Source organism: Thamnophis elegans, chromosome 9, assembly GCF_009769535.1.
Source record: "Thamnophis elegans isolate rThaEle1 chromosome 9, rThaEle1.pri, whole genome shotgun sequence".
NCBI classification, from domain to species: Eukaryota; Metazoa; Chordata; class Lepidosauria; order Squamata; family Colubridae; genus Thamnophis; species Thamnophis elegans.
Window position 1 is genome coordinate 52902402 of NC_045549.1, and position 27102 is coordinate 52929503.

The 27102-nt window shown below is 39.2% G+C and overlaps 1 protein-coding gene across 1 annotated transcript in view; it reads left to right on the plus strand.

Moving 5' to 3' along the window:
• Positions 1-1022: 1022 nt before the first annotated feature.
• GPM6A (glycoprotein M6A) overlaps positions 1023-27102 on the plus strand; it is a 198045-nt gene continuing 171965 nt past the window's right edge. The window contains 1 exon segment of the mRNA XM_032224737.1: positions 1023-1132. Within this exon segment, the coding sequence (XP_032080628.1) occupies positions 1129-1132 (4 nt within the window). The 5' untranslated portion in view covers positions 1023-1128.

Here is a 27102-nt window from a genome sequence, read left to right on the forward strand (position 1 = left end):
CTATTGACAAAGTGGGGGTAGGCAAGAAGCTACAGGCAACTATTCTGTCTTTTAAAACATGCTTCTTTTCACATCCAGAGAAATATTCTGCCTTTTCAATATTTCCTAGGATATTTCATTTTTCTGGGAGAGGGCTGGATGATAACTTCCCACACTAGTTATCCACATTATAATTTAGTGTTACTGTGAATGTATGCACTATATGGCTCAATGCATCAAAGAACTAGAGTAATCTACAGATCAGTTAATCTCAGGTACATATGTGACATGAACATATAACAAGTATGTAACATAAAAGTACTGTATTTCATTGGAAGTTCCCCAAAACTATCTTCCCCTCCTCAAAGTGGGCAGGAAAAAAAAGCAATTTTCTCTGCTTGTGGATATTTAAGGTGTTTGTGATTTGGGGAGAAAATTGATGCCTTTAAGTTTTCAAAGAGAAACCATCACAAGAAGAATCCAACTCCATTGGCTGAGGGTTAAGATCCGAATGTTTCTCTGTTCAAAAAAAGAACTTAAGTCAACAGGTAGAAGATGGAAGTGGCTGTTTCCATCCATGCATTGGTTGCTCTGTTCCCCGGCTGAGGGAAGTAGCAAATCTAAACAACGCTCACAGCCCTTATTTTCCTTTTGCAGAGGCCTGAGAAGCGAGCAAGAAACACGGGAGGCGCGGCTGCATGGTTCCCCCCCCCCCCACAGCCCCTTCGCCGAGGCAGGTAAAGAAAGGGGCGCGTGTTGCCTCTCCTCGCACCCATAGCCGCTTGCTGTTCTTCTAGCGCAATAAAAGTGGCAGTATTAAACAGGCTTTATAAAGGCGCACTCGCAACTTCTAAACGAGTGCAGGGTTCAAGTGCCATCTGTCGAGGGTAAGCGGAACGTGCCTTCCCGTTCGACTGGGAAAGGCGCCTTTTGACGCCCCAGCGCTCTGGGACTCAGCCCCGGGTCGAGTGGGATGAGGCAAATGGAGGAGGGGTTTCTGAACCCGCCTCCGCTTTGCTGACGCCCGGCCTGTGGAACTGGTAGAGAAAGCGGTGGTTTTAGGGGTGGGTAGCGGAGAGTTCCTGCTCCTTCTCTGTGGGACAGCATCTCTCGGCTCGGCCGTCGGAGAAGAAAGCGAAGCCTAGCGGCATGGGTGAGTTAAGTTGGGAAGAAGCAAGACAACTCGGGATCTGTTCGAGGCTGTAACATTTAGTTGGGGCCGTGTTCCGTTCGCTTCCATGGAAACTTTGAACCGAGTTGGAGCCGACTTGCTAAAATCCCTCTTGTTGGTGTATTCAAGAGCTGGGGTTTGCCCCCGCTCCCGTTCGCTGCGGGAGAGCTCTCCCAGCTGCGGCGCGCCACCCGCTCCTTTCTTTAGAACTGGGGAAGACGGGGGGGGGGGAGTTGTCGCGCTCTGCTTTCTTTCCCAGAAGCCCGCCTCTAAGGGAATTTTTTTTGGGGGGGGGGGAATTCGGAGCCTCGCGTCTTTCCGAGCGTTGGGAGGTGGATTAGGAGAGCCCCTGAAATGGAGGGCGGGATTTCGGTCTCGGGAGAGTAATAGGTTTAAAGCAAGCTTTTGGGTTGCTTTTGAGAGAGAAACACCTGCCAGAGTTTGGATTGGGGACCAGATCGGCTTATCTGTGCTCGTTGTACGGATAAAGTTACTTGTGAACTTGCGTGGATGTTTTGGACGCCCTTGGAGGTTCTGTTCCTGGTGTTTTTGCCAAGGAAAGTACACGGGGAGAAGCCTTTGGCTTTGCAGAGTCTTGTTTGTGGAATGCCCCCCCAGGGAGGCTCTTCTGGCACCCACGTGTTGTCATTTTGGCTGACCTCAGGCTAAGACATTCCTTTTCTCCCAGGCATCGTTGCAATTTTGGCAACAGTGTTTAGTTTAAGTCCCCATTAAATAAATTTCATGCCTTGTGTTTTTTAAATCCTGACAAAAAAATAACATCTGCTGTTTTCTTTGGTGTTTATTTAATTTTAAAACCTCTAAAAAAAAGAATGGACAACCTATGTTAAACTAACTTGAATGATATGTTAGTTAGATGTTACTGAACAAATGAGATCATTCATTCACCAATATGTAAAGCTTCTTACAAGAAAAGTGAAATACAAGAAACAAATGTAAAACATGCATGTATAGATAACTGGCAAATCCTCTTCCACATTTTCAATGTAGTCAGTGTTACAGTTAGTTAATTGTGGCATCTTTATATTGGGAAAAGATTCACCAGGTGTTTTTTTTAAAATGTTTGACATGACTGACTTTCTTTATAATGGAACCAATTTATTTTGAAGATGAACCTGTGTGCCGTATTCTGATTTCTGTTTCATAGCAAAGGTTGTGCTTGTCTCAGTCTAAAAATAATACTTGAAAAGTTTGGCCAAAGCAAGGCTGATGGAAGTTAATACCTAGTACAGGTAGTCCTCAACTTACAACAGTTCCTTTAGTGATCATTCAAAGTTACAAGGACACTGAAAAAAGTGACTTATGACTGTTTTTCACATGACCATCCCCATGGTTACATGATAAAAATTCAGATGCTTGACAACTGGTTCATATTTATGACAGTTGTAGTGTCCTCGGGTCATGTGATCAGCATTTGCAACTTTGACAAGCAAAGTCAACGGGGAAGCCAGATTCCCTTAACAACCATGTTGCTAACTTAACAAATGCAATAATTCACTTAATAATTGTGGCAAGAAAAGTCATAAAATGGGGCAAACTCACTTAACAAATGTTTAACTTAGCAACATAAATTTGGGCTAAATTGTGGTCATAACTCAAGGAATGTACCTTGCTACATACATCTTTTATTCTTCCTTTTCGTTCATGTTTTACTTGGTTAACTGCATATTATACAGTGGTATTATGTTCTCTGCCCCATTATATTATATTGTCTGCCTCATGATGGTTAATAATGCCAATAATTAGTAGTTAATCCTTCCTTCTCATAAATATAATAGCCCAAAGGTTGGGCTACTCAAATTACTGCTTTCTCACCATGTGAAGCTTATGCCTTCTCATTTATTTGTGAGGTTTATATTCTTAAAAATATATTGTATAAAGTGATCTTGAAAAACATTCTTTAACTAATGTCACATAAGAATATTTTAGCAATGAAACAACCAATCACTGCAGTTGTTAAGTGAATCACACAGTTGTTAATTGAATCCAACTTTCCCCTTGATTTTGCTTGCCAGAAGGTGGCTGGGGAAGTCACAAAGGGAAATTACTTAATCTGGGACAGCAACTGTTGTTGATGCTGCAGTGATTGTAGGTGTGAGGACCAGTTGTGTCACTTTTTTCAGTGCTGTTATAACGTTGAATAATCACTAAAATGATTACAAGTTGAAGATTACAATAGATTGATTATTTTTGATAGAATAGATAGTTTATTTTTCTGTTTACATAGATTACACACAATCTGCCTGTTGCTCTGTTTAGTTTGGGTACGAATGGACTAGCTAGGTAATAACTTCTTTTAATTTAGATTTGAATGGCTCTATCCTTCTAATGTATTAGTAACAATTGGAATCTCTCACATTAAAAAGTGCTTGCTTAGATTAACAGAGCTGGTTTTGAGAAATAATTTGCATATCTGTTTCACAATGTCTTTTGGTTTGATTTTCTCCTACTAATAAACAACCCATCTTTGGAAACACAGCAACACTTCACTGCTTCCAAAGAATTTCCTTAGTCACAATGTATTACTGAAATGCAACAAGTACTGCTAAATAAAACAATAAAATCTCTCTTTTTCTCATGTAACAGTTCTCATAAACTCTGGAATCTGGATGATTCCATAAAGAACAGCAACAGAAACACATTTAAAAAAGAAAGGGATATAAAAAACCAACTGCAATTTATTAAGTTATAATTCTTTCCTTCGTTTATTTCTTGTCATATACTTGTTGCTAGAGTACATATTATAATATATGATAACCAATATGTGGTTAGTATTACAGAAATGTGCTGCTCTATTGATTTGAATGGATGAAGGTGTTTCTCAATACTTCATTATGTAGGGCGTAGGCTTTTCTTCTCCTTTGAATAAATAACTGCTTAAATCTATGAATAATTCATGAATAATAATTTGTAGAGGTGATTGAAAGAGTTTTAAGGACCAGATTTCATGTGGCATGTAAGATTTATAGTATCTATATCAAAAGCAATACTGAATATAAACCAGGGAACATGGTTTGCAGAGTTTTACTGCTGTCATGTCTTGCTTGTAAATTTATCATCTACTGCGTGAACAGAATAAACTTGGATTGCTTCAAAGGGTTCTCATTAGGTTTTTTGACTATGATCTCATTTCCTGATTCATGTTATCCACTTTATAGTGGCTTGGGAAATCACTAATTTGAGTTAATGCTAGTGACAACATGGAAACATTGTAAATAATCATGGAATCATAGGGTTGGAAGGAAACATGGAGATTTTCTAGTTCAACCACTAAGTATACTATAGGTAGTCCTCAGCCTACGAACATTCAAAGTTACAACAGCATTGAAAAAAGTGACTTATGACCATTTTCACACTTATGACGATTGTAGTGTCATCACAGTAACGTGATCAAAATTTTGATGCTTGATAACTGGCATGTATTTACGGCAGCTGCACTCTCCTGGGGTTATTTGATCATTATTTGTAACCTTCCCAGCCAGTTTCTGACAAGCAAAGTCTACGGGTAAGCCAGATTCACTTAACAACCATGTTACCAACTTAACAAGTGCTGTGGTTCACTTAAAAGCTGTGGCAAGAAAGATTGCAAAATGGGGTGGAACTCACTTAAGAACCGTCTCACTTAGTAACATACATTTTAGACTCAATTCTGGTCATAAGTCGAGGACTACTTATACGTGATGTTTTTCTTCACAGGAGTTAATGGGACAGGCAAATTTAAATCGGAACAGGTACACTAAAAAGGGCCAATTTCTTCCCTTTAGTGGTGTTCTCTCCGAATTACCAGGTAATATTTTGAAATAACGATATTACAATTTTCAATTACCTATCTCATGTCATGTACAGGTTATGTTTATTAATCTTAACCCAACTTTTAAAAAAAACGTGAGTACTATATAAATTGATGTAATCAATAAATCAGTGTAATTATGATTTCTTAAACAAAGAATAATGAGGAAAATATGTTTTCTCCTTTGGTTATAGGAATAATGTAGTATTTTTATTTAATGTTGTAATACAGTGTTTCTCAACCTTGGTGACTTTAGTCCTGTGGACTTCAACTCCCAGAATCCCTGAGCCAGCATAGCATAGCTGGCTGGGGAATTCTGGGAGTTGAGGTCCACAGGACTTAAAGTCACCAAGGTTGAGAAACATTGCTGTAATAGAAGAAGTATTTCATTTGCTGTATCCATTAAACAAGATTTCTCCTTTTCAAATGGCCTCCTCAAAGTGATGTATAGTCGTCATCTTATTTATACTTCACGTCTGTGGCTATATGTGGATCACATTGTAGTAGTAGATGCATTTGTACAATAAGGTAAGCTAGGTTCCAAATAATTAAGGTTATCTTTGGCGGTTAAAGGGTTTATGCAAGTCCTGCCTATTTGATTATTATTTTAAGCAGTAGCTACTTAAAACATTTGCATTTAGAGAAAGCAAGTGACTTAAAGTTGACAATGAGTTCCATGTTTGAATTGGGACTTGGATCTGGTTTTACTGTTACAATCCTAGAGAAGTTGTGAATGCTCCAAGTTTTCAAGAAGAGATTGGATAGTCATTTGTCTGAAATGGTATTGTTTTCCTGCCTGAGCAGGGGGTTGGACTAGAAGACCTCCAAGGTCCCTTCCAACTCTGCTATTCTGTTATCTCAGACTTAATCAGTAGGAGCTTTACCCAGGGCTAACTATTAAAACTTTGTCTAGAAAGTTAAAACCATATTTAGGAGTTTGCAATGTAAATGAAGAACATTGTTCAGAGAGAGATCGGGTTTTTTAATTATAATTATTGCAGATACTGTAAGCTCTACAACATAAACAGCCAAACCCTCTACTTACAGCAGTAGCAGAGTTTAAATATTCCACCTGTTTCTGACTTTTACATGGTAATTGACTTCTTGCCACTCATTTTTTGGCTTTGTATGTAAAAAACATGTCCCATGTTTGATAATGGTTCTGCCTGACTTCAGCTATAGTGCTGATGATTTGCCAGTTTCAGCCCCCACAATAATTCCATCTTGTTATGAATCAATCTAAAAAACTACAGATTAGATCATAGCTTTCTTTTAATTCTAGTAGATTTATTTTAAAAAAAACCCAAAGCATGAGAGAATTTGCGAGAAAACAAAAAGCCAGCAAAAGAATGCGTCCTTTAGGATTAAAAGTTCACCTGGAAGTCAACCTAAATCCTATCACTGGGAATGGGAAATAGCTGCTTTCAGAGTAATTGGGAGAAAACAATCCAGTGCCTGATTTAGACTTGGTGGAGCCCTAACAATGTAAAGCCCAGAGAGCTTGTCAGAAAATTATGCCAGAAGATTTCAGAAAGGTGTGTGCCAAAACAGGTCTTGGGTTCACCACAAAAATAGTAAATGTACTGTATATACCTATTCATTAATTAATGGCAAGATATTTAAAGAAAAAGAACAAATTATTTTGATTTGAATGCATTTACCAGTTACATGTTTATCATTTGGCTGGTTTGATCTCTCTCATAGATTATTTATAGAATACAAATAAAAAGACACATAAAATTCTAAAAGCCAAAAAAAAACACCAACTAATTTTTTTAAAGGCAGATTTTAAGGTCCTTGTTTTGCTTATACCTAAAATTTACACTGCCTCCAGCAGAAACAGTGAATGACCATAAAAAGTCTAAATAAGATGAGACATTATGTCTTGTCTATAGTTATTTTACACAAAGAATAAAGTTTCAAGTCTTGTTTGGTATGATTAACCTATAAAATTTATTGCAATGTGTAGGAGATAGGGAATCATACAAAGACTATAGTAAATGTATTAGGGCTGAAGAGTCCCATTGTAAGGTATTGGTTACTTCTTTGAAGGTTGATGGTTAAGGTAATGCCAATTACTCCGCTTGTCTTTAATTTGTGACTAATCTTGATCTCGGGTTTTCATAAACTATGATAGGTGGGAATTTCTTGTACAACACAGCAATATATTGTTTAGAGCAGGAGTATCAAACTCTAGGTCTGGAGGCTAGATCTGGCCCATGGGGTGCTTGAATCTGGCCCGCGGGAGTGCTCTGGAAACAGTGAAGGACTGTCCCGTGGTGCTTCTGCCAGTGAAAATGGAGCTTGTGTGGGCTGCATGCAGTCCTCCAGAGCTCCATTTCACTGGCAGAGGGCTGCAGGAGGCCATCCCAGCTGAAAATGGAGTTCACAAGGGGTGCTTGTGGCCCCCCAAGCTCCGTTTTTGCTGGCAGAGGGTTGCAAAAGGCCATAACAGCCAAAAACGGAGCTCCCGAGGACCATCCGTGCCTCCCCCCCAGCTCCATTTTCACTGGCAGAGGGTTGGACGAGGCCGCCCCAGCCGGAAACAGAGCTTGCAAGCCCTTTTTCACTGGCAGAGCACTTGGGCCACCACAGGTACCCCCTGACACGAGTGATGTCATGCTGGCCATGCCCCCTGGCCATGTCCCCATCCCCCAAGATCAAAAACAATTTTGATGTGGCCCTAAATGAAATTGAATTTGATACCCCTAGTTTAGATGTCCTCTCCCCGTGTAATATATTAATCTTAATAGTGTATTACTTAATAGTATTATACTTTTTCCAATAACTTTATAGACTTCATTATGAGTATTATGAGATCTTCACAAGTATTAATAATATCATTTTTTATTACTTTGGCTGAAAATAAAATTAAAAATCAAGAGTATAGGAAATATAACATGCACCATTACTGATAAAGCATGGCTTCTTTGTGTTTAACTTATCAAATCAAATGTCCTTAGGAGATTTTCTAGGAGTATTTTTTTTAAAATTTCACTTCACAGGGTAGCCTACAGGCATGTTATGTTCTGTTTACATGATCCTATCTTGTTTTAGCCTTTCAAGGTCTTATTTAGTTAGCCTATGGCAGGGGGCAAGGCTCATCAGAGAAAAAAGACAATTGGAATAAAGAAGTTCCATTATTTATATGTCCTCTTTTTAGCATATTTATTGAAGATGTTTCATTCCAATTCTGCTACATTCCAATTCTGCTAGATTTTCTGTTTGTTTCTGATGAGATAAAATTGAGATTAAATACAGTTCCTTAATACTATAAAAGTGTCTTTCCTCAATCTTACCACTTGCTGTTTTTATAAATACAAAGAAATCACTAATAAATAGGGGCATTTTCTAGGGCCTCAACATATTCAATTGCAATGTAATGGTTTTCTATCATTGCTGTTGCTAATAATACCAACTGTAAAGTCTGTAAATAATAAAGGAAAGAGTAAAAATCTCAGGCATTTTTCATGCCTACTGCTATTGGGAATAGGGCGGCATACAAGTTTAATAAACAGTTAAACAGATACAAGTTTAATAAACAGTTAAACAGATACAAGTTTAATAAACAGTTCTACTGATGGCCATTTTAGACAGCAGAAACAAGCACTAAATTCCACTTAATTTATTTGACTATGAAAATGGAAATCAAGATGAACCAATTGATGTTAGTAAATACTGTATATCTAATAAAGCATACTATAATACTTAAAACTGGCTTCTTAGGATAAAGATAGTGAGTCATGTTCTCTTCTCCCCATATTTGACTTCTAGGTGATTATTAAATAAGTCTAGAAAATGGTTAGAAATTCTTTTAATAGTTTATTTTTTCTATAGATGTTAGACGTTGGTTGTAACAATAAAGCAAAAATATATACATTCCAGCCAGTAGACGGCAGTATATATTTACCTACTAATTACATATTCTGGAGTTGCATGATTTAAAAACACAGTTTGTCATGTTCTTTTTTTGCTTTAAAGATAACAAATTAATACTAAGGGAACATTTTAAAAAATCTATTTCAGGTCTGATTCAATTAATTTTGCATCATGATTTTTTGTCATTGCTACATGATCTGGTAAACAGAATCCATAGAATATGGTAGTTATTGGCATTATAGGGAAGCCATGTCATTTTCTACACTTGGGTTACGTTGGTATATGTGCAAAAGGGTTCAATCATGATTCTGTGACTGCCATCTTACTTGTTTTGACACCCACCCCCACCATCCCCTGTGGACACTACTGGTTAGGTTTTTGGAATAAAAAAATAGAAATCTTACTTCAAATAAAATATACATTTATAAAAAATATAGTGATTGTGTGACATATTTCCCAGCTTCAGAGGAGTGATTCCCAAGCTAAAAGCAGGCTTTGGTGAAAATTTCTTAACTATCATAGGAAGTTTGCTAATAGTATCTATGGAGATTCTCAGTCATCCAGGTCATGGTTGTCTCTAAGGTGCTTTTTCAAAAGGCAACTGGACTTTCTGGTTTTTCTTTGAAGACTTTTTGAACCTTTGAAGGTGAAGAAGCTTCTTGGATGAGAAATGAAACATCTTCAAAGAAAAACTAAAGAAAGTCCAGTTGCCTCTTTAAAAATTTGCTAATAGTACACTCTATCAGGAAATTCCTTGGACAACTATTCTGAAACTGTGTTGATAGAAAAGGCTGCTATTGGACAAAAGTAGTTAGAGCGAAAGCACACCTGCGATGCAGACATTGCATTGATTGACAATAGTTTTCCAAAGAACAGTACAAAATATTTATCATTACCTAAAAGTCCTTGATGGCTCATCTCCTATTGCATACTCCCTTTCACGTGCCTAACCCTAACCCTAACACTAACCCATTCTGTGCATGCAAGCCAGGATGATTTGCTATGTATTAACTTTCTTTATGAAAGCACTGAGTCCAGGTTCTGGAAGTAGACCTTCTCTGTGTTGGCCTTGACGCAGTGGTGTAGTTCCTGCTGAAGTTAGGAAGGCTTTCGGTAAAACGTTTGGAAGCTGCGTTGTTGGCCCAGATAAGCTGCTTCTTGCTCAGCACCCTTTTTGTGTGTTAGCATTTTATTCTTATGTTTTTTATGATGAATGTAGATTGCCAAGTATACAATATGTAACTGGGATGGTAGATGAATGAAATTAAATAAATAATATTTTGAAAGCCATTTTATTTCAAATGAAAAGCCCCTGTTTTTGTTGTTATGTTTATGCCTGGGTACAGCACAGAGGTGGTATTCAACAGGTTCTGACCAGTTCTGGTAGCAGACATTTTGAGTAGTTCAGAGAACCGGTAAATACCACCTCTAACTGGCCCCGACCCAATTTACAGGTGGAACTCAAAAAATTAGAATATTGTGCAAAAGTTCATTTATTTCAGTAATGCAACTTAAAAGGTGAAACTAATATATGAGATAGACTCATTACATGCAAAGCAAGATAGTTCAAGCCATGATTTGTCATAATTGTGATGATTATGGCTTACAGTTCATGAAAACCCCAAATCCACAATCTCAGAAAATTAGAATATTGTGAAAAGGTGCAATATTCTAGGCTCAAAGTGTCCCATTCTAATCAGCTAATTAAGCCATAACACCTGCAAAGGATTCCTGAGGCTTTAAATGGTCTCTCAGTCTGGTTCAGTAGGAATCACAATCATGGGAAAGACTGCTGACCTGACAGTTGTGCAGGAAATCATCATTGACACCCTCCATAAGTAGTGAAAGCTTAAAAAGGTAATTGCAAAAGAAGTTGGATGTTCCCAAAGTGCTGTATCAAAGCACATTAATAGAAAGTTACGTGGAAGGGAAAAGTGTGGAAGAAAAAGGTGCACAAGCATCAGGGATGACCGCAGCCTGGAAAGGATTGTCAGGAAAAGGCCATTCAAAAGTGTTGGGGACTTTCACAAGGAGTGGACTAAGGCTGGAGTCAGTGCATCAAGAGCCACCACACCCAGACAGATCCTGGACATGGGCTTCAAATGTCGTATTCCTCTTGTCAAGCCGCTCCTGAACAACAAACAACGTCAGAAACATCTTACCTGGGCTAAAGAAAAACAGAGCTGGTCTGTTGCTCAGTGGTCCAAAGACCTCTTTTCTGATGAGAGCAACTTTTGCATCGCATTTGGAAACCAAGGACCCAGAGTATGGAGGAAGAATGAAGAGGCGCACACTACAAGATGCTTGAAGTCCAATGTGAAGTTTCCACAGTCTGTGTTGATTTGGGGAGCCATGTTATCTGCTGGTGTTGATCCATTGTGCTTCATTAAGTCCAGGGTCAACGCAGCCGTCTACCAGGAGATTTTGGAGCACTTCATGCTTTCTTCCGCAGACGAGCTTTATAGGGATGCTGACTTCATTTTCCAGCAGGACTTGGCACCTGCCCACACTGCCAGAAGCACCAAAACCTGTTCAATGACCGTGGGATTACTATGCTTGATTGGCCAGCAAACTCGCCTGACTTGAACCCCATAGAGAATTTATGGGGCATTGCCAAGAGAAAGATGAGAGACATGAGACCGAACAATGCAGAAGAGCTGAGTCCGCTATTGAAGCATCCTGGTCTTCCATAACACTTCAGCAGTGCCACAGGCTGATGGCTTCCATGCCACACTGCATTGAGGCAGTAATTGCTGCAAAAGGGGCCCAAACCAAGTACTGAGTACATATGCATGCTTATACTTTTCAGAGGTTCGATATTGTTCTATGTACAATCCTTGTTTTATTGATTGCATGTAATATTCTAATTTTCTGAGATTGTGGATTTGAGGTTTTCATGAGCTGTAAGCCATAAGCATCACAATTATGACAAATCACGGCTTGAACTATCTTGCTTTGCATGTATTGAGTCTATCTCCTATATTAGTTTCATCTTTTAAGTTGCATTACTGAAATAAATGAACTTTTGCACGATATTCTAATTTTTTGAGTTTCACCTGTATTCTCTGCTGCCAAGTCACAACTGATCAGGAGGAAATGGGGATTTTGCAGTAACTTTCCCCTGCCATGCCCACCAAGCCATGCCATGCCCACAGAACTGATAGTGAAAATTTTTGACTCCCACAACTGGTACAGCAGTACTTTTGGAGTGGAGACATTTAATGAAAGTAGGATTATTTATATGTGAGCAGATAAAAAGGGTTTTGGTTCCTGTGTGGAGCTGTTCTCATTTAGTTTCATATACCTGTATATGTTCCATTTTAAGAATGGGCCTATCAGAATAGCAATAGAAAGTATGTAAATACTGTCAATGAATTGCTTTGTGAATTTCATATGTCATAGATGCAAAAAAGGACTGGCATATATGGATTTAAGGTTTTGTAATCCAGATTTATATTATTATAATAAGACTCATGTGATAAAGGAAATTAGAATGTTGGGAATTTTTGGAAACATCATCTATAGATCATATTCTAAATGAAATTTCAGAGATCTCACCCCTGAAGTGAAGGTGCAAAGATATGTTATCAATTAGGGAATAAATTAAGATTGCCATAATGTTGGTAACCATGAGGTAATAAACGACAGGCTCTCTGGCAGACCCTTCCTGAAGGTTTTCCCAGTAAAAAATGTTAATAACAACAGGCTGCCACTCATCCAGTTTGATCCAGCAAATTGGGCATGTTGCAGATCCCACCAGCCAAAGACTGTTGATTGTCAGTAAGTAAAAGACAGATCTTCTATCCTTCCATCGCTCTTGGCCTTTCACAAGGCTCTAAAAACTTCACTATACGGTGGGGCTTAGAATATGTTAAGGGTGCTATTTCTTAACTTTACTTGGTTAACTATCTTGGCTGCTTATTGTTTTTGTTTTAACTGTTTTATTGTTTCAAACACTAAACTTCCCAGAGTAACTGGGAAGAGCCAAGGTGGTGCAGTGGTTAAATGCAGCACTGCAGGCTGCTTCAGCTGACTGTAGTTCTGCAGTTCGGCTGTTCAAATCTCACCGGCTCAGGGTTGACTCAGCCTTCCATCCTTCCGAGGTGGGTAAAATGAGGACTCGGATTGTTGTTGGGGGCAATATGCTGACTCTGTAAACCGCTTAGAGAAGGCTGAAAGCCCTATGAAGCGGTATATAAGTCTAACTGCTATTGCTTGCTATTGCTAACTATATAAATAAATATGATTCATGTGAGAGAATCTCCTTGAATTTCTGCTCAAACTTTAGTGGTGACTTATCCACACTGACTATGCAATGTAATCATTCAAGAAACAAGAGTAACTTTGTGGCCTGTTCTTCCAGTTCACTTATTTTCATTTAAGCACTACACAAATAGGAGTAATATCAGGACAAAAGGCACAAATGGGTGACAAATGATGACTGAGGATCAATAATTGTGTTCCATTTGTCAACATGAGTTGATTTTCAGTGCTCATCTTCTCTATTAGTCTGAGCACATTGCCTTCCTGAAATGGATAGATAGCAACCACAATAAGGACACATACCTTCCTGTTTATTCCACTGAGAAAACAGTGTGATGAAGATATCCCTGAGATGTTTGTACTGGAATGGAGAAGTGTGCGATAGCAACATTTATATTGGAAGTTTGAATCAATAAACATATGCAATTGTTAACGAAATGCTTTCTATTGTTTTCTGTGCTTTGTGAACTTCTGAGAACAAAGATTTACCATCCATCCCAACTCTAAGAAAACAGAGAAATAGTTACAGAAGTTAAGAAAACATTGTACTAATCTTAGAACACAATACCTAGCTATGTAGCTAAGGAATCTTGAACATAGAGAAGTGTTCTGACCCCCCTCTTCCCCGGCCTGTGAATAAATCAGAACACAGGCTTGGCTGTTTGCCACTGTTCAATTACTGAGATAACGAATCCTTTGGCTGAGGGCCCAGGCAACTCACGTTCAATAGAGTAGCTCTGCAGCAACCCAGATAATTCAAACGAAGCAACGTAGATAGTCCAAACGAACAGACATGACTAGAATACAGATAGATTTTCTTAACTACTAATTTGAACAGTTGTTTCCTGCAAAAGTCCCCTCCCTATGCCTCACCTATAATCTCTCTTGGGAGGGGCCAATCAACAACCACCTGTGCTTAATCATCCTCTGTGAGTCTGCCTACGGAGTTGCTGCTTCCGTTTCTCAGCCCTTCTCAATCAAGCATCAGGGACAAACTGCCTTTGATCCTCCCCACTGCTCCATGCCTCAGGCACCTCCTGGTGGCCAACCAGTCTCTCTGGTCCTTGCTCTGAGTCTGAACCCTGCCCAGGGTCCTCCACATCATCCAGGGCAGTCTCATATGGTTCCTCGCTATCTGAGTCCATCAGCAGCTCAACCGGATCCTGCTGGACCACAACAGAGAAGCATATAATTCAGTGGTCAAGTTTTTTTTAGAACCTATTCTGTAGGTATGGCCTTCCTTCCTTTTGTCTCTCTCTCCCTTTTTCTTTCTTTCTTCTCTCCCACTTTCTTTTTCTTTCTTTTGTTCTTTCTTTCTCCCTCTTTGTCTCTGTCTGTCTCTCTGTGTGGCTCTTTGTCTCTCTCTCTCCCTCCTTCCCTCTGTGTCTCCCTCTGTCATTCTTTCTCTATGTCTGTCTGTCTGTCTGTCTGTCTGTCTCTATCTCCTCCTTCCCTCTGTGTATGTGTGTGTGTTTCTCTGTCTGTCTGTCTGTCTGTCTGTCTCTCTCTCTCTCTGTGTCTGCCTGTCTCTCTCTCACACACACAGACACACATGCATACTGTGATTACCTTGTTGAGTATTCCAATGACATTTGAAACACTCAACAACTGGCCTGTATTTATGTTTTTTTGCAGCATTCTGCAGTCATAGGACCAAAATATATGTTAAAAGTACCTGGTAGTGGCATTTTTCCCTGGGGGACTCTGCAGAACATCCCAAGACCAATGCTACCAGTTCTGCCCTCATTGGAGATAGGTCCTCTTCAGAAGGACGATGCCCCGCTGTCCCCCTCGCATTCCTTGTCTTCTGGCTGCGGCCCATGTCCCCATGCATGCCACGCACAATTACAGGCTGGAGAGGGAAGCCTCTGCACAAACCCGGGCGAGTGAGAACAAGTTTCTGCCATTACGAAGGCTCTGGGATGAGGGACAGAATCTTCGCTGCGGGACTATAAAGTTCTGTGCGCCAGAGGTAGCAGGACCAAAGCCCCTCTCCCAATTGGCCCTTCCTCCCTCTGAGGGCGAGGGACCCGACTGCCCCGCTGCCTCTGGCTTCCCCCTGAGAGACTCCGCTCTCCAGGGCTGTAATTGCGCAGTGTGCCCCGGTATAGGAAGGCATGCTAAATTCAACCTGTATGCGTGTACCAGATAAGACTGGCTGAAACCCACCTCTGATATAATTAGAAAGTTCCTTATAAACTAATAATGCAAAATCTATAGATACTAAAAAATAGAAGTACAGGGAAACACAGTAAGGAAATCCTTTTTCATCAATAATTCTAAATGCAATCAGCATTGCTCAACTAATTGTCTGTTTTCTCACTGAATAAGGAAAATATGTTTCAACGCACATTTGTTGCAGAGGAGATGGCTAGAGAAACATAATCTGGATTTCCTGTATGGATGGTAGCAGCCAGGCCTTTCCCCTTTTAGCTCAGTTTAATTAGTTATTTATTAGATTTATTTTCTGTCCAGGAACAAATTAGTTTACATAGTACTTTCTTTTCCAATATTTTTCTCACAATTACCTTGTAGGGTAAGTTGGGTTTAAAGGGAATCATCCAATGAGCTCTGGTGATGAAAGTGTAGTAGAATTGGGGTTTCTCTTAATTGCTAAATCACCTTCAGTCTCAAATTTGTGTGCGTGTGTGAGCTAACAGTTGCCTTGCCTTATTAAGGTCAATGGTCCATCCATGATATTCTAGATTTAGCCAGCAATCTTTGATAGAATTATAAAGTCACAGTCTGGTTTTAATCAATTGTGCCTTAATATAAATGGGTTTATATGAGGAAAAACATGTTGGGGAAACAAAAGTTGAATTTCATCTATTTTGGCTTTTCATCATGGGGTCCCTTTATCCCACACTAAGATTTTGTTACTCATAAACTAATTTGTTTTTGCTATATTAAGTAGCATAGTCTGAAGTGCAAAAGTAATTTAATTTGTTTATTCCAAGCACATTTAAATACTTATGACCTGGATTTCAACTAGGTCATAAGACAACTGGGCTTCTGGTTGATATCACAGTGTTTTTCAGACACAGGGAATGGGTCTTTGCATCCCCTGTGCTGAATTATTCATGTTTGTGGGCTCTGGAGGGACCCCAAAAGTGGTGGCTTCCGGGAGGTATGCCTCAGTACGGGTGTACCGGTGACTGCTGGGAGCAGCAGCCACCATACCGGAACAGTGGTTTGGAGGGCCCACCCGCCCACCCTTATTCCTTACCGGTATTTAAGCCAACCGGGCTATTACCTACATGTGCGCAGCGTAAGGTAACACAATGCTCTGTTGAGCAGCTGGAGCGTCACAGGTGGTGGGTGCATATGCGTGCACAGCTTGCGTGCCTGTGGTGGACACCCAGCCCTGTTGCAAAATACCGGTTGCGATGGGATCCAGAACCCACCACTGGACCCCAAGCCACCCTGTATGGGTAGTGAAGCAAAGAGGGGCACTCTGTGTTGTCAAGGAATGTCACAGCTGTTTTGTCTGGCCCAGGATTGTTTTTCCCTCTCAGCCACAGCAATAGCAATAGCAGTAGACTTATATACTGCTTCATAGGGCTTTCAGCCCTCTCTAAGCGGTTTACAGAGAGTCAGCATATTGCCCCCAACAATCTGGGTCCTCATTTTACCCACCTCGGAAGGATGGAAGGCTGAGTCAACCCTGAGCCGGTGGGATTTGAACCGCTGAACTGCTGATCTAGCAGTAGCTTGCAGTGCTGCATTTAACCACTGCGCCACCTTGGCAAGAAGAAGAGACAGCCTAAAGATGGCTGCCACAAAGCTGGGAGAACCAAAGAACAACTAAGACTGGTGCTGGAGTGAAGTAGGTGAACTGTGCTCGAACTGGGGGAGAGGATTTTTCTTTTACTTTAAATCTAACCCCAAGAAACAATTTAGAACTATTTTCTCAGAACTATGTGTTAAAGTGGCATCTAAGCATTTTGAGACATTCTGAGGAAATACCTAATCGGAAATTAGCATAGGTATTTCTAACCTAATTTGGAAGGTTAATGGGGGTACACTGAGGGAGATCAACCAATCTCATTGTACATATGTAGTGCACTGAAAAATAAATAATTATTATTAAATGAAAAGTACAGCGGAATAAATAATATATTTTGAAATATACAGAAAATTGAACTCCTAAATTGGGAAGATGCTATTGGGAAGGCATTTTAAAATGCTAGAACTATTTACTTGCAAAACTTATTCTGCCAAGGTGGCGCAGTGGTTAAATGCAGCACTGCAGGCTACTGCTAGATCAGCAGGTCAGCGGTTCAAATCTCACCGGCTCAGGGTTGACTCAGCCTTCCATCCTTCCGAGGTGGGTAAAATAAGGACCCAGATTGTTGGGGGCAATATGCTGACTGTCTGTAAACCGCTTAGAGAGTTCAGGCCTATGAAGCGGTATATAAGTCTACTGCTATTGCTATTGCTATTGCTATTGCTTTTATAACTGTTTTACAACCAAAATGACAACTGATTAGTAAACTGAAATTTAAGTGGAGAATGCTACCTGCTGACGAAAGGAAAAATTATAAGGAATTTGGGAATACCTATATGAAGGACAGTGACGATATCCATTTGATTATTTTTAGCTACCCCATGATTACTGGAGATTTAAATATGGAAATGAGGAGGCCATTTAATTAAATATTTTAATTCAGGTAATTAATTAAATTACCTGAATGCTATGCTAGAAGATTGAATTGGTAAAGGAGATGCAAAGAGGCTTTTGATAATCTCTGGGACTATCTAAATGGAACTGATAGTTTACCTATGGGACATAAAGAATTGGGACTAGTGCACTCATTGAAGGGTAACTTAAGGACTGAATAAATAGTTCTTGGATGCTGGATAAAAGTTGAATTTAAAAGAACCACAAATGAGATACTTAATAAGGATTTTGAGTGTACTTGTACTTGTATTCCAATATTTGTATTGAATTACACTATTTAAGGGCTGCCTCTAATATTTGAAAGGCGGCCTCAAAGAAGGTATTCTGCAGTGCATCAGCAGTTAAGATACTGGGCTTGTCAGCTGGAAAGTCGGCAGCCCAGGTTCAAGACCTGAATGCCATGCAGCAAGGTGATTTTCTGTCCTCACCCTACCTCCTGCCAACCTAGCAGTTTGAAAGCATGTAAATGTAAGTAGATCAATAGGTACTACTTCAATGGAAAGGTAACAGCACCCTGTGATGTTAGGCTGACAACATGACCATAGAAATTTCTTTGGGTAGTGCTGGCTCAATGATCCTCAAACAGAACACCACCCTATATCCGTGATGGCGAACCTATGGCTCACATGCCACAGGTGGCACACCGAGCCATTTATTAGGGGACACGAGGCATTGCTCTGCATGCACTGGCCAGCTGATTTTGGCCTTCATCTTTGGCCGTTTTTCACCCCTCCGGAGGGCTGAAAACAACCAAATGCGCAAACTGGAAGTTCAGGAACAAACTTCCAGTTTGAATGTTGGGCTACTTTTCTCTCTCCAGAGGCTTCAGGACGGGGTCTAGGACTTTTCGTCTCCTATTCTTGGCCGCCCCTGCTTCTGCACAGCCATTTCTCCTGAGGGGCTGGAAGGAAGGAATTCTTTAGAAGACGAGAAAAGACAATTAATATGAATCCAACAAAAGGAGAGAGACACAAAAGATTTTGCCAAAATGCCTCCCTCCCTCTCTCTCCCCCCACCTCCTCCCCCCATCAATACAGGGCTCGGTGCTCCTTCTTCACAGCCTGCAGCTGTGGGTGCCTATAAAGTCAGGCAGGAAAGGAGGAGAAAAGTGGGTGAAACTCTCCAAGGGTGAACAAATAAAAAGACATGCCAAAACATCTGCAGTTGCTGTGGCTGCAAAATGGGATGCCCCTGTCTCTCTGCTTCCTGGCACGCTTGGCTGAGGTTCTCCAATCCGTCTCCCTCTCCCTCCCTCCTTCCCCCCTCTCTCTGCACCCTCCAATGCCTCAGTGTGAAGAACTGGGAGGAACTGCACAGAGGAAAAGGAGGAGGAAGGAAAGGGCGGGAAATTGTGGAGAAAGAGAGAGAGAAAGAGAAACAGAGAGAAAAAGAGAAATGTAACAGAAAAGATACTGAGCTCCAGCGGCCTTGCTTTTTGGTGGTGGGGTGGAGGGGGATGAGAAGGAAGGTTCAATAGATCCAAGGGTTAAATAAAATGGCAGAGAGAGTTGGGGGGGATAGAACGTCGATTCCCATGGAAAATGGGAAGCAGATTTCAAGAGAACGTTTCATCCCACTGCAGGGCTGTGGGTCACAGTGTTTGCTCATGGAAGGCAGGAAAGTGCCCAGGTCTCAGCTGGTTGATCTGCTACTTTTCCTCCTCTATATTTTTCCTGGCATTGGGGAGGGTCGTTAGATTCTCACGTGTCCTCCACCTCCAATCACACACCCAACAAAGAAGTTCTGAAAGTGCCAGCAAAGGGGGCCAGGAGAGTAAAAGAAGATCCTATGTTAGAAGATCCCAAATGAAGTTAAAAAGGCTTGGTCTCAAACCCAGCTGGCTTAATTGGAATGGGGGGAATAGGGGGTAGAGCTTCACCAAGGACCCACATCTCCTTTCCTCTCCTGGGATTGCCCCTTTTACCCCAAAAAGCAGAAGGGATTTGTATTTAGAGGGAGCACTTCCCAAAATCCCTCTTTGTGTGTTACTCTTTCTCTCTTTGCCCCTCTTTCTCCCTCATTTCTCCCTCCCTTTCCTTCCTCTTCCTTTTCCTCTGCATGGCTCCTCCCAGTTCTTCATGCTGCGCCATGGGGGGGCGGAGAGAGAGAGAGAGAGAGAAAGAGAGAGAGAGAGAGAGAGAGAGGGAGACGGATTGAGGGGAGCAAAGAGATGGGGGAGTCCCGTTTTGAGAAACCTCCCATTGCAAAACAGCGCTGAGAATGGGAAAATCCTCCCTTCACAAAACAGTGCTGTTTTGAGAATTCTCCCTTCCCCAAAAAGCGCTGTTTTGAGACGTGACCCATCAAAACCGCGGTCCACAAAAGCGCGATCGACGAAAGCGTGCATTTGACGTCATCACAGCACGACGAAAAAAATTAAAAATTGAAATAAAAATAAAATTAAAGCAAGCCGATTCACATAAAGGTAAGGGTTAGGTTTAGGGTTAGGGTTAGGGTTAGGTTAAGGGTTAGCGTTAGGTTTAGCGTTAGGTTAAGGATTAGGTTTAGGGTTAGATTTAGGGTTAGGTTAAGGGTTAGGTTTAGGGTTAGGTTTAGGGTTAGGTTTGGGGGGGTTAGGGTAAGGTTTTCGCTTTATTTTTACATTTTTCGATCACAGCGCGATGTTTTCGTCGCGCTGTGATGACATCAAATGCACGCTTTCGTCGACCGCGATTTTGTCGTCCGCGGTTTTGTGGTGGAACCGTTTTGAGAAGCCTACCATCGCAAAACAGCACTGAGAAGGGGAAAAAGGAGGTTTTCCCCCCTCTCAATGCTGTTGTCAGGGTTCCAAGTAACATCCAAAATTAAGTCAGAGTCCAAGGCAAAGTATTGCTCAAAGTTCCAATTTATTAAGAGAGTTATGTTGAGACATCTGGGAAAACCCAAATCTGAGCTTCCTGGGTTTTCCCCACCCAGCTGAGAGTTCATGATCTTGCCCCACACCTACAAGTCCATCACATGGTCCAATCTTCTACTGCCATGCTGGCAGTTCCACCCATCCAGTTCCGGTCAGATGCAGAGATGTAGAGACAAAGGATGACCTTGGATTCTAGAAAGGAATTTTATTTTGACAACATTACATTCTACTCCTTATTATTCCCCCACCCAGTTCCCCACTAATGAAACAGCATAGTAGAATAGAATATTAGTGTGGCCAAAGATCCCAAAAGGAACTGGCTACAGGTCTGACAGCTGTTTTGAGATGTGAGGCTTTTGCTGATCCACATTATAAAATTGCTTCCCTTACATAGATATCCCCAGCAACTCACGAATTGGCAAAATTCAGCAGTAAGGGATGTAAGACTATGGCCTGTTCTTCTCCATTATACAATTTCAATCACACAGAGTAGGGGTCCCCCAACCCCTAAGTCATAGACTTAGGCTGATTCCTGTTGGGAACTGGGCCACGCAAGTGTTGTGTTAACTATGAATCAAACCTGGCTGAAGCCACCTTTTGCTGCTTCATAGTTGCTTCATATTTGCCACATACTCTGGGGAAGGGGAATTAGGTAAACTCACAGAAAAAACAACAAGCTCTCCCATGGGAACCAAGATCACCCCAACAGATGGCAGTTGACGGAGGAGAGGAGTGACCAGGAAGTCCACCAATTGGTTTATTGGACAATGGGACACTTGGGAAATAGTTACTCTTTTAATTATGCTGTTAACGTGGGAAACTTCAGAGTTGGTTTCACTAGCCATGCCAATAAACATGCATGTTCTTTTAGGGACTTGCCTGCCTTGGAGTTCTGCATTACTCGGAACGCTGACATACTGCCAAGTGCATACATTTGTGCATGTGGGGGATTAGGTTGAGTGTGTGAACCCATTTCCTCCCCCTGCTGCTTCTGCTGCTGCTGTGCACCATCCCCGCCACATTGGTTTTTGTTTTTTAGTTGCCCAGGCTTTCTTTCTTCCAATCTAAGTGAGTCTAATTGAATCTATTTATTATTACAACACATATGCTCATCTGGATGCTTCCCCAACATTTCTTTTCAATTTCATGATTTACTCTAATATTTGATTAAGAATGTTAGCAACCTTAGAAAACCTATCTCTCTCAAGCTTTTCTCTTTAACTTACCTTGAAAAGAAATTTATTTTATCTTGCCTAAAGCTAAACTAAAATTAAAAACACAGAATTTAACAATACACTGTGAACATCTTAAGAACAGAAGGTGTAACTTAGCAACCATGCAGCCTTACGTGTTAAGGAGGTTTAGTATGAATATTTCAAAATCCATTTTAAAACAATAAAGCCAAATATCTAGTTATAAAAATGAATTAAATTGGGAACCATAAGTCTGTCTTGCCTAACTAGTTGCAGCATCACTTATTAAAATAGGAATTAAGAAAAACTAACTTCTAAACCAAGGCAAATTTGGCATTTTTAGTTTCACTTACTTCTTCATATTCCAGTCTTACATTTCATCCAATTCCCAAATTGGTTTACAATAGAAAATAAAAATAAAAAGAACAATATGCATATCTGCATATATTTTTGGGGGAGCACTTTCCTCCAATAAAGGTTTGCTTGCCATTCCAGAAAGAGAAGAACAAGAGAATGAGAACAAGTGAATGAGAATACACTTGCTTTGAGAAATCAATGTGCATCCCAATTTGACATATATTCAAATTCCTAGGGTACCTGGGATAACCTTGAATAATATTGTTTTTAATTAAAATAAGCTGATGATGTCTGGATTTGATTAAATTTTAAGACCTAAAACTTGCTCTCAGAGCATAAATGAAGAAATGTTCTTGGTGAAACCACAAATATTTCTATGGTGTGCCTAAATGCTTTTGCTCTTGAAATTAAAAGATGACATTTCTGTAACCATTTCCTGCAAGACCAACTTTCAAATTTTTCATCCACATATTTAATTTCTCTGTAATACTCAGGTTTTTTTTTCAAACAAACAGCAAATTGTTTCCAGACATCCTATCAATGAACATGCTCATAGCTATTTAATAAATCCTTCATCTTGTTTAAAGTTGAATTTATATATAAATATATAATTCAGATTTGCAAAGATTATTTTCAGGTAGCTGGTTATAACTTTATCCCCTTCCTCTCAAAACCACCATACACACATATGGAATTCTCACATTATACAATATTTTACTTCTTTATTTTAACATATTTATGTAGAAAATATAGCAACAGCAAATATTCTTTTGTGACAAATGAGAGGGACCCTTGGCCCAGTGTCTATTTTGCACTTTGAAAGCTATAAAAAGTAATGTGGCATTTTTAATTAAAAGGTAGTATATTTATAAGATTTTAGATTGTGTGGGTTGACATGTTCTGATATAAAGCTTGCAATGGTTGCCTTGATATGCAGGAACAATCTGTTTTCTTTTTTCTTTCAAATGCTTCAAACAATAATACCATGTCTATCCCAGGTCTCTTCAGAAGGACTTGATAGATAGACAAAAATGCTAAATCCAATCTAAATACCTGGCTGACTGTATGACCAAACCATAATGAGTCCATATGAAAAAAAATATGGACGGCACTTAGAAAATATGCACCTTGACAAAATTTCCATCTGAATTGCAAAAGGCCACATTGCTTGGATTCACACATATACTACAACAATGCGTTACAATATTCTAGGTTCTTGGGAAGAACTCGATAAGCATGGCTTGGAACAGCTTACATCTTGGGACCATGTTTTTAACACATCAAACATCTATCTATCCCAGATTCTTGGGGACTCAATAGGTGCATAAAAATGCAAATTCTATCTGGCTAACTGACTGTGTGACAAACCATAATAATAACAATAATGTCTAGTATTGTATATAAATCCAAATATGTATTTCTGCATATATTGAAACAAATTAATAAAGGATTTTTGCTAGCTTAGTCTTACTTTGCTCATTCTCTTCTGCTTTGGTTACTATAGTTACTAGGTTAATCACAATGCAGAGAGCCATTTCTAATTACAGTACACTATATGCCAGCATAAAATTAATTCCTTGGGTATCTTAAGTCACAAACAACTTGCAGCTTTGTTCTTTGGCATTTTATCATCACAAAACTTGAACTAATAGAACACTCTATAAAGTGAATAAAAAATAAAATGAATATGTGACATCTATCTATTGGTGCTTAAAATATGTGATGGTGATGTGTGTGTGGAAAAACATGCTTGAAATTGTAGCACAAGATGGGATATCATCTTGGGGCGGGGTTGAGGTTGGTGTAATATTACTAGAAGTAGTTAACCTGTAAATTCTCCAACTCAAGCTTATACTGGGCAATGCCTTTTGTGGAATTTTTCTGCAACTTCAAGGCTAGTTTACAAACGTGGCATTTTCTGGTTCCCATCTGTTCAAGATGATGCTTGAATTGCATCATCAGATAAAGAAAAAGTGGCTGAAGAAAAAATAGCTCATGCTCCTAACAGATTATAATTTTCCTATTTTTCAGATTCATCAGATTTTAAATAATCAGATTGTTGTTGCAAGTAACATGCCATTATAGTCTAGAACCTTGTTTTCCAACAAGATGCATACATACTGTTTGCCAAGGATCAGACATTTCTGTTACCATATGGCAGAAACCTGACTGAATTTTATTTTTTAACTGCAATGATGTAACCAGGTATAGTATATGTATACAGCTTTTTTAGCTTCTAGGAAAATTTCTCTGAAAATGTTTCTGAGTTTTGTATTTAACTTATTTATTGAAATGCATGACAGTGGCTGCAGACTGATGCTTTATTTTAGAAGAATGCCATCTGCCTTTTTTAAAAAAAATACAGAAACAAATTGAAGAATTTCAGCACCCTGGAAGACCAGATAACTTTGGATGGGGAATAAGTGCAGTAGTTTTCCTTTGGCAAGTGGATATTTGGTTTGTGGCTACATTTACCAAAGCAATCATTTGAGTGCCAATGATATAATCTCCAAAAGTAGAAGATGCCCCCAGTTCTAAAAGAATGAAATGCTCTAATGTAAGGAGTTTGTTTTATGCTTAATAAATATGAGACAGCAGTGTGCAGCAGCTGTCAAAAAAGCCAACACAGTTCTAGGCTGCATAAATAGAGGGATAGAATCAAGATCACGTGAAGTGTTAATACCACTTTATAATGTCTTGGTAAGGCCACACTTGGAATATTGCATTCAGTTTTCGGCGCCACGATGTAGAAAAGATGTGGAGACTCTAGAAAGAGTGCAGAGAAGAGCAACAACAAGAAGCAATGGGTGGAAATTAATCAAGGAGATCAAGGAGAGAAGCAACTTGGAACTAAGGAGAAATTTCCTGACAGAACAATTAATCAGTGGAACAACTTGCCTCCAGAAGTTGTGAATGCTCCAACACTGGAAGTTTTTAAGAAGATGTTGGACAAACATTTGTCTGAAGTGGTGTAGGGTTTCCTGCCTAAGCAGGGAGATTGGACAAGAAGACTTCTAAGGTCCTTTCCAACTCTGTTATTCTATTCTAAATATTTAATAAGAAACTGCTTTAATGGAGAATACAATTATTAATAATTTTTAGTATGTGAAAATAAAATTATTTTTCAGTGAGAGTATTGTTCTAAAAAGAGTAAAAATGAAATTATTTTCTGAATGTGTTATGGTTGTGTTCTAATCTAATATATTTTACAGGTATTTTTTAGCTTATGTTCATTCAGTGACTGTTCAAAGTTATGCAGCACTGAAAAGATGGACATATGTTTAATCCTTTTTTTGAATTTTTTTTATTTTAATTGAACAAAAACACAAAAAAGAATAATCCTTCATTACATCTTGTAGAAAGCGTGTCCATTGGTTACAGATAACGTTTGTGCATTTCTTCCACAGTCATTACTTATAGTTCATATTAGATTATACGCTTTAAGTCAAAAATCTTTGTATCTCTTACTATCAATATACCACAATTCTCATTTGACTACAGTTATTTGAACATGCTTTTACCTCAAATCATTCATACTTAAAGACACAACCACATAATGGCATTCGTTAGCTATTTCAAAAAATCCTCCAATAACATTACATCTTTATAGCATCTTTTAAGTAAAAGTCAATTAATAAAGTTTCTAATCCTTTCCTCACTTTTTTTTCCAACTCACTGATTAAAATTTATATCCAAGTTACTTTTGCCAATACCATAGCATGGATATATTGTTAAACAATGTCCATTAACATTTCTTTGTTGTTATTATAATTGGCTAAAAATCATTTACTATTTATGCCCCATCTCCTCTCATCAGAGCCCCCCAAAAAACTTACACCTTTATAACAAGATCTAAATGAAAATTTGTTAATAAAATTTATAGGTCTTTTTCCCAAGTCACAATTTACAATTTATATCCAAATTTCTTTTACTAAATTGCCAATACATGTATATTTCATTACACTGTATCATTATCATTTCATTATTATTATTATGGTTAATTAATTGTTAGCAAGTAAACATTTAATAACAATCTAAAACAATCTAAGAGTTACAAAATTCCTACTTATTAATCACCAAAATCAACTAATTTTTTTATTATCAACTTTCATTGTCAACCTGTATCTTTCCAATAACAAAACAGTCTTATCTCTCTTGCCAACTATGCTGTCAGTCTTCTTTTTATCTCCTTTATAAGGTTTTTATAGACTTCTCTCCGCACTTTGTTGTTTGACGGGTCTCTCAGATAATCTTGTTGCCCACCAATTGCTACTAAAATTAGCTTGTCTTTGGTTGTCAATCTTGCTTCTAAAAAAATTTCTCTTCTTATGTCTATCATCATTAGTATTTTTTTTCTTCTGTGTCCTGGAATCTGGGGTAGAGATCCAATTCGTCGAATTCCCTTTTCCATATTCTCTTCTTTCCACTTTCACCCACATTTGCTCCATTAATAAATTTATCTATTGTCTTATCTTTATCTTCTATATCTTCATTTTCCCCTTTAATTTTTGGGGCTCCAACCCCAACATCTTTTGCCGTGAGGAAGACTAGTCTTTCCAACTTCTTTCAATTCTCCCATATCCTTCCAATAGATTTTGAATTCCAGCCAAGATATTTTGGAATTTTAAGGTTTCCTCATCTAAGTATTGATCCATGTTTCCAAAACAGAAGAAAGAAAGAAAAAGAAAAAAACCTGACTGCCACTCTAGCCTTCCAGGCCTCCCTTATTTTTTATTTTAAATTGACTTGAACACAAGTTCTTTTATGCTCTTCAAAGGGGAAGGATTCTGTTTCCCCCCCCTTTATTTCTTTCCCTGCTAAAATAATTGTCAGAGGCATCTGTGAAAACAATTCGTGCCCTTGGTTCTTTATCAGTTTCTGTAAACAAGTTGCAAAACCTTCAGCTACAAA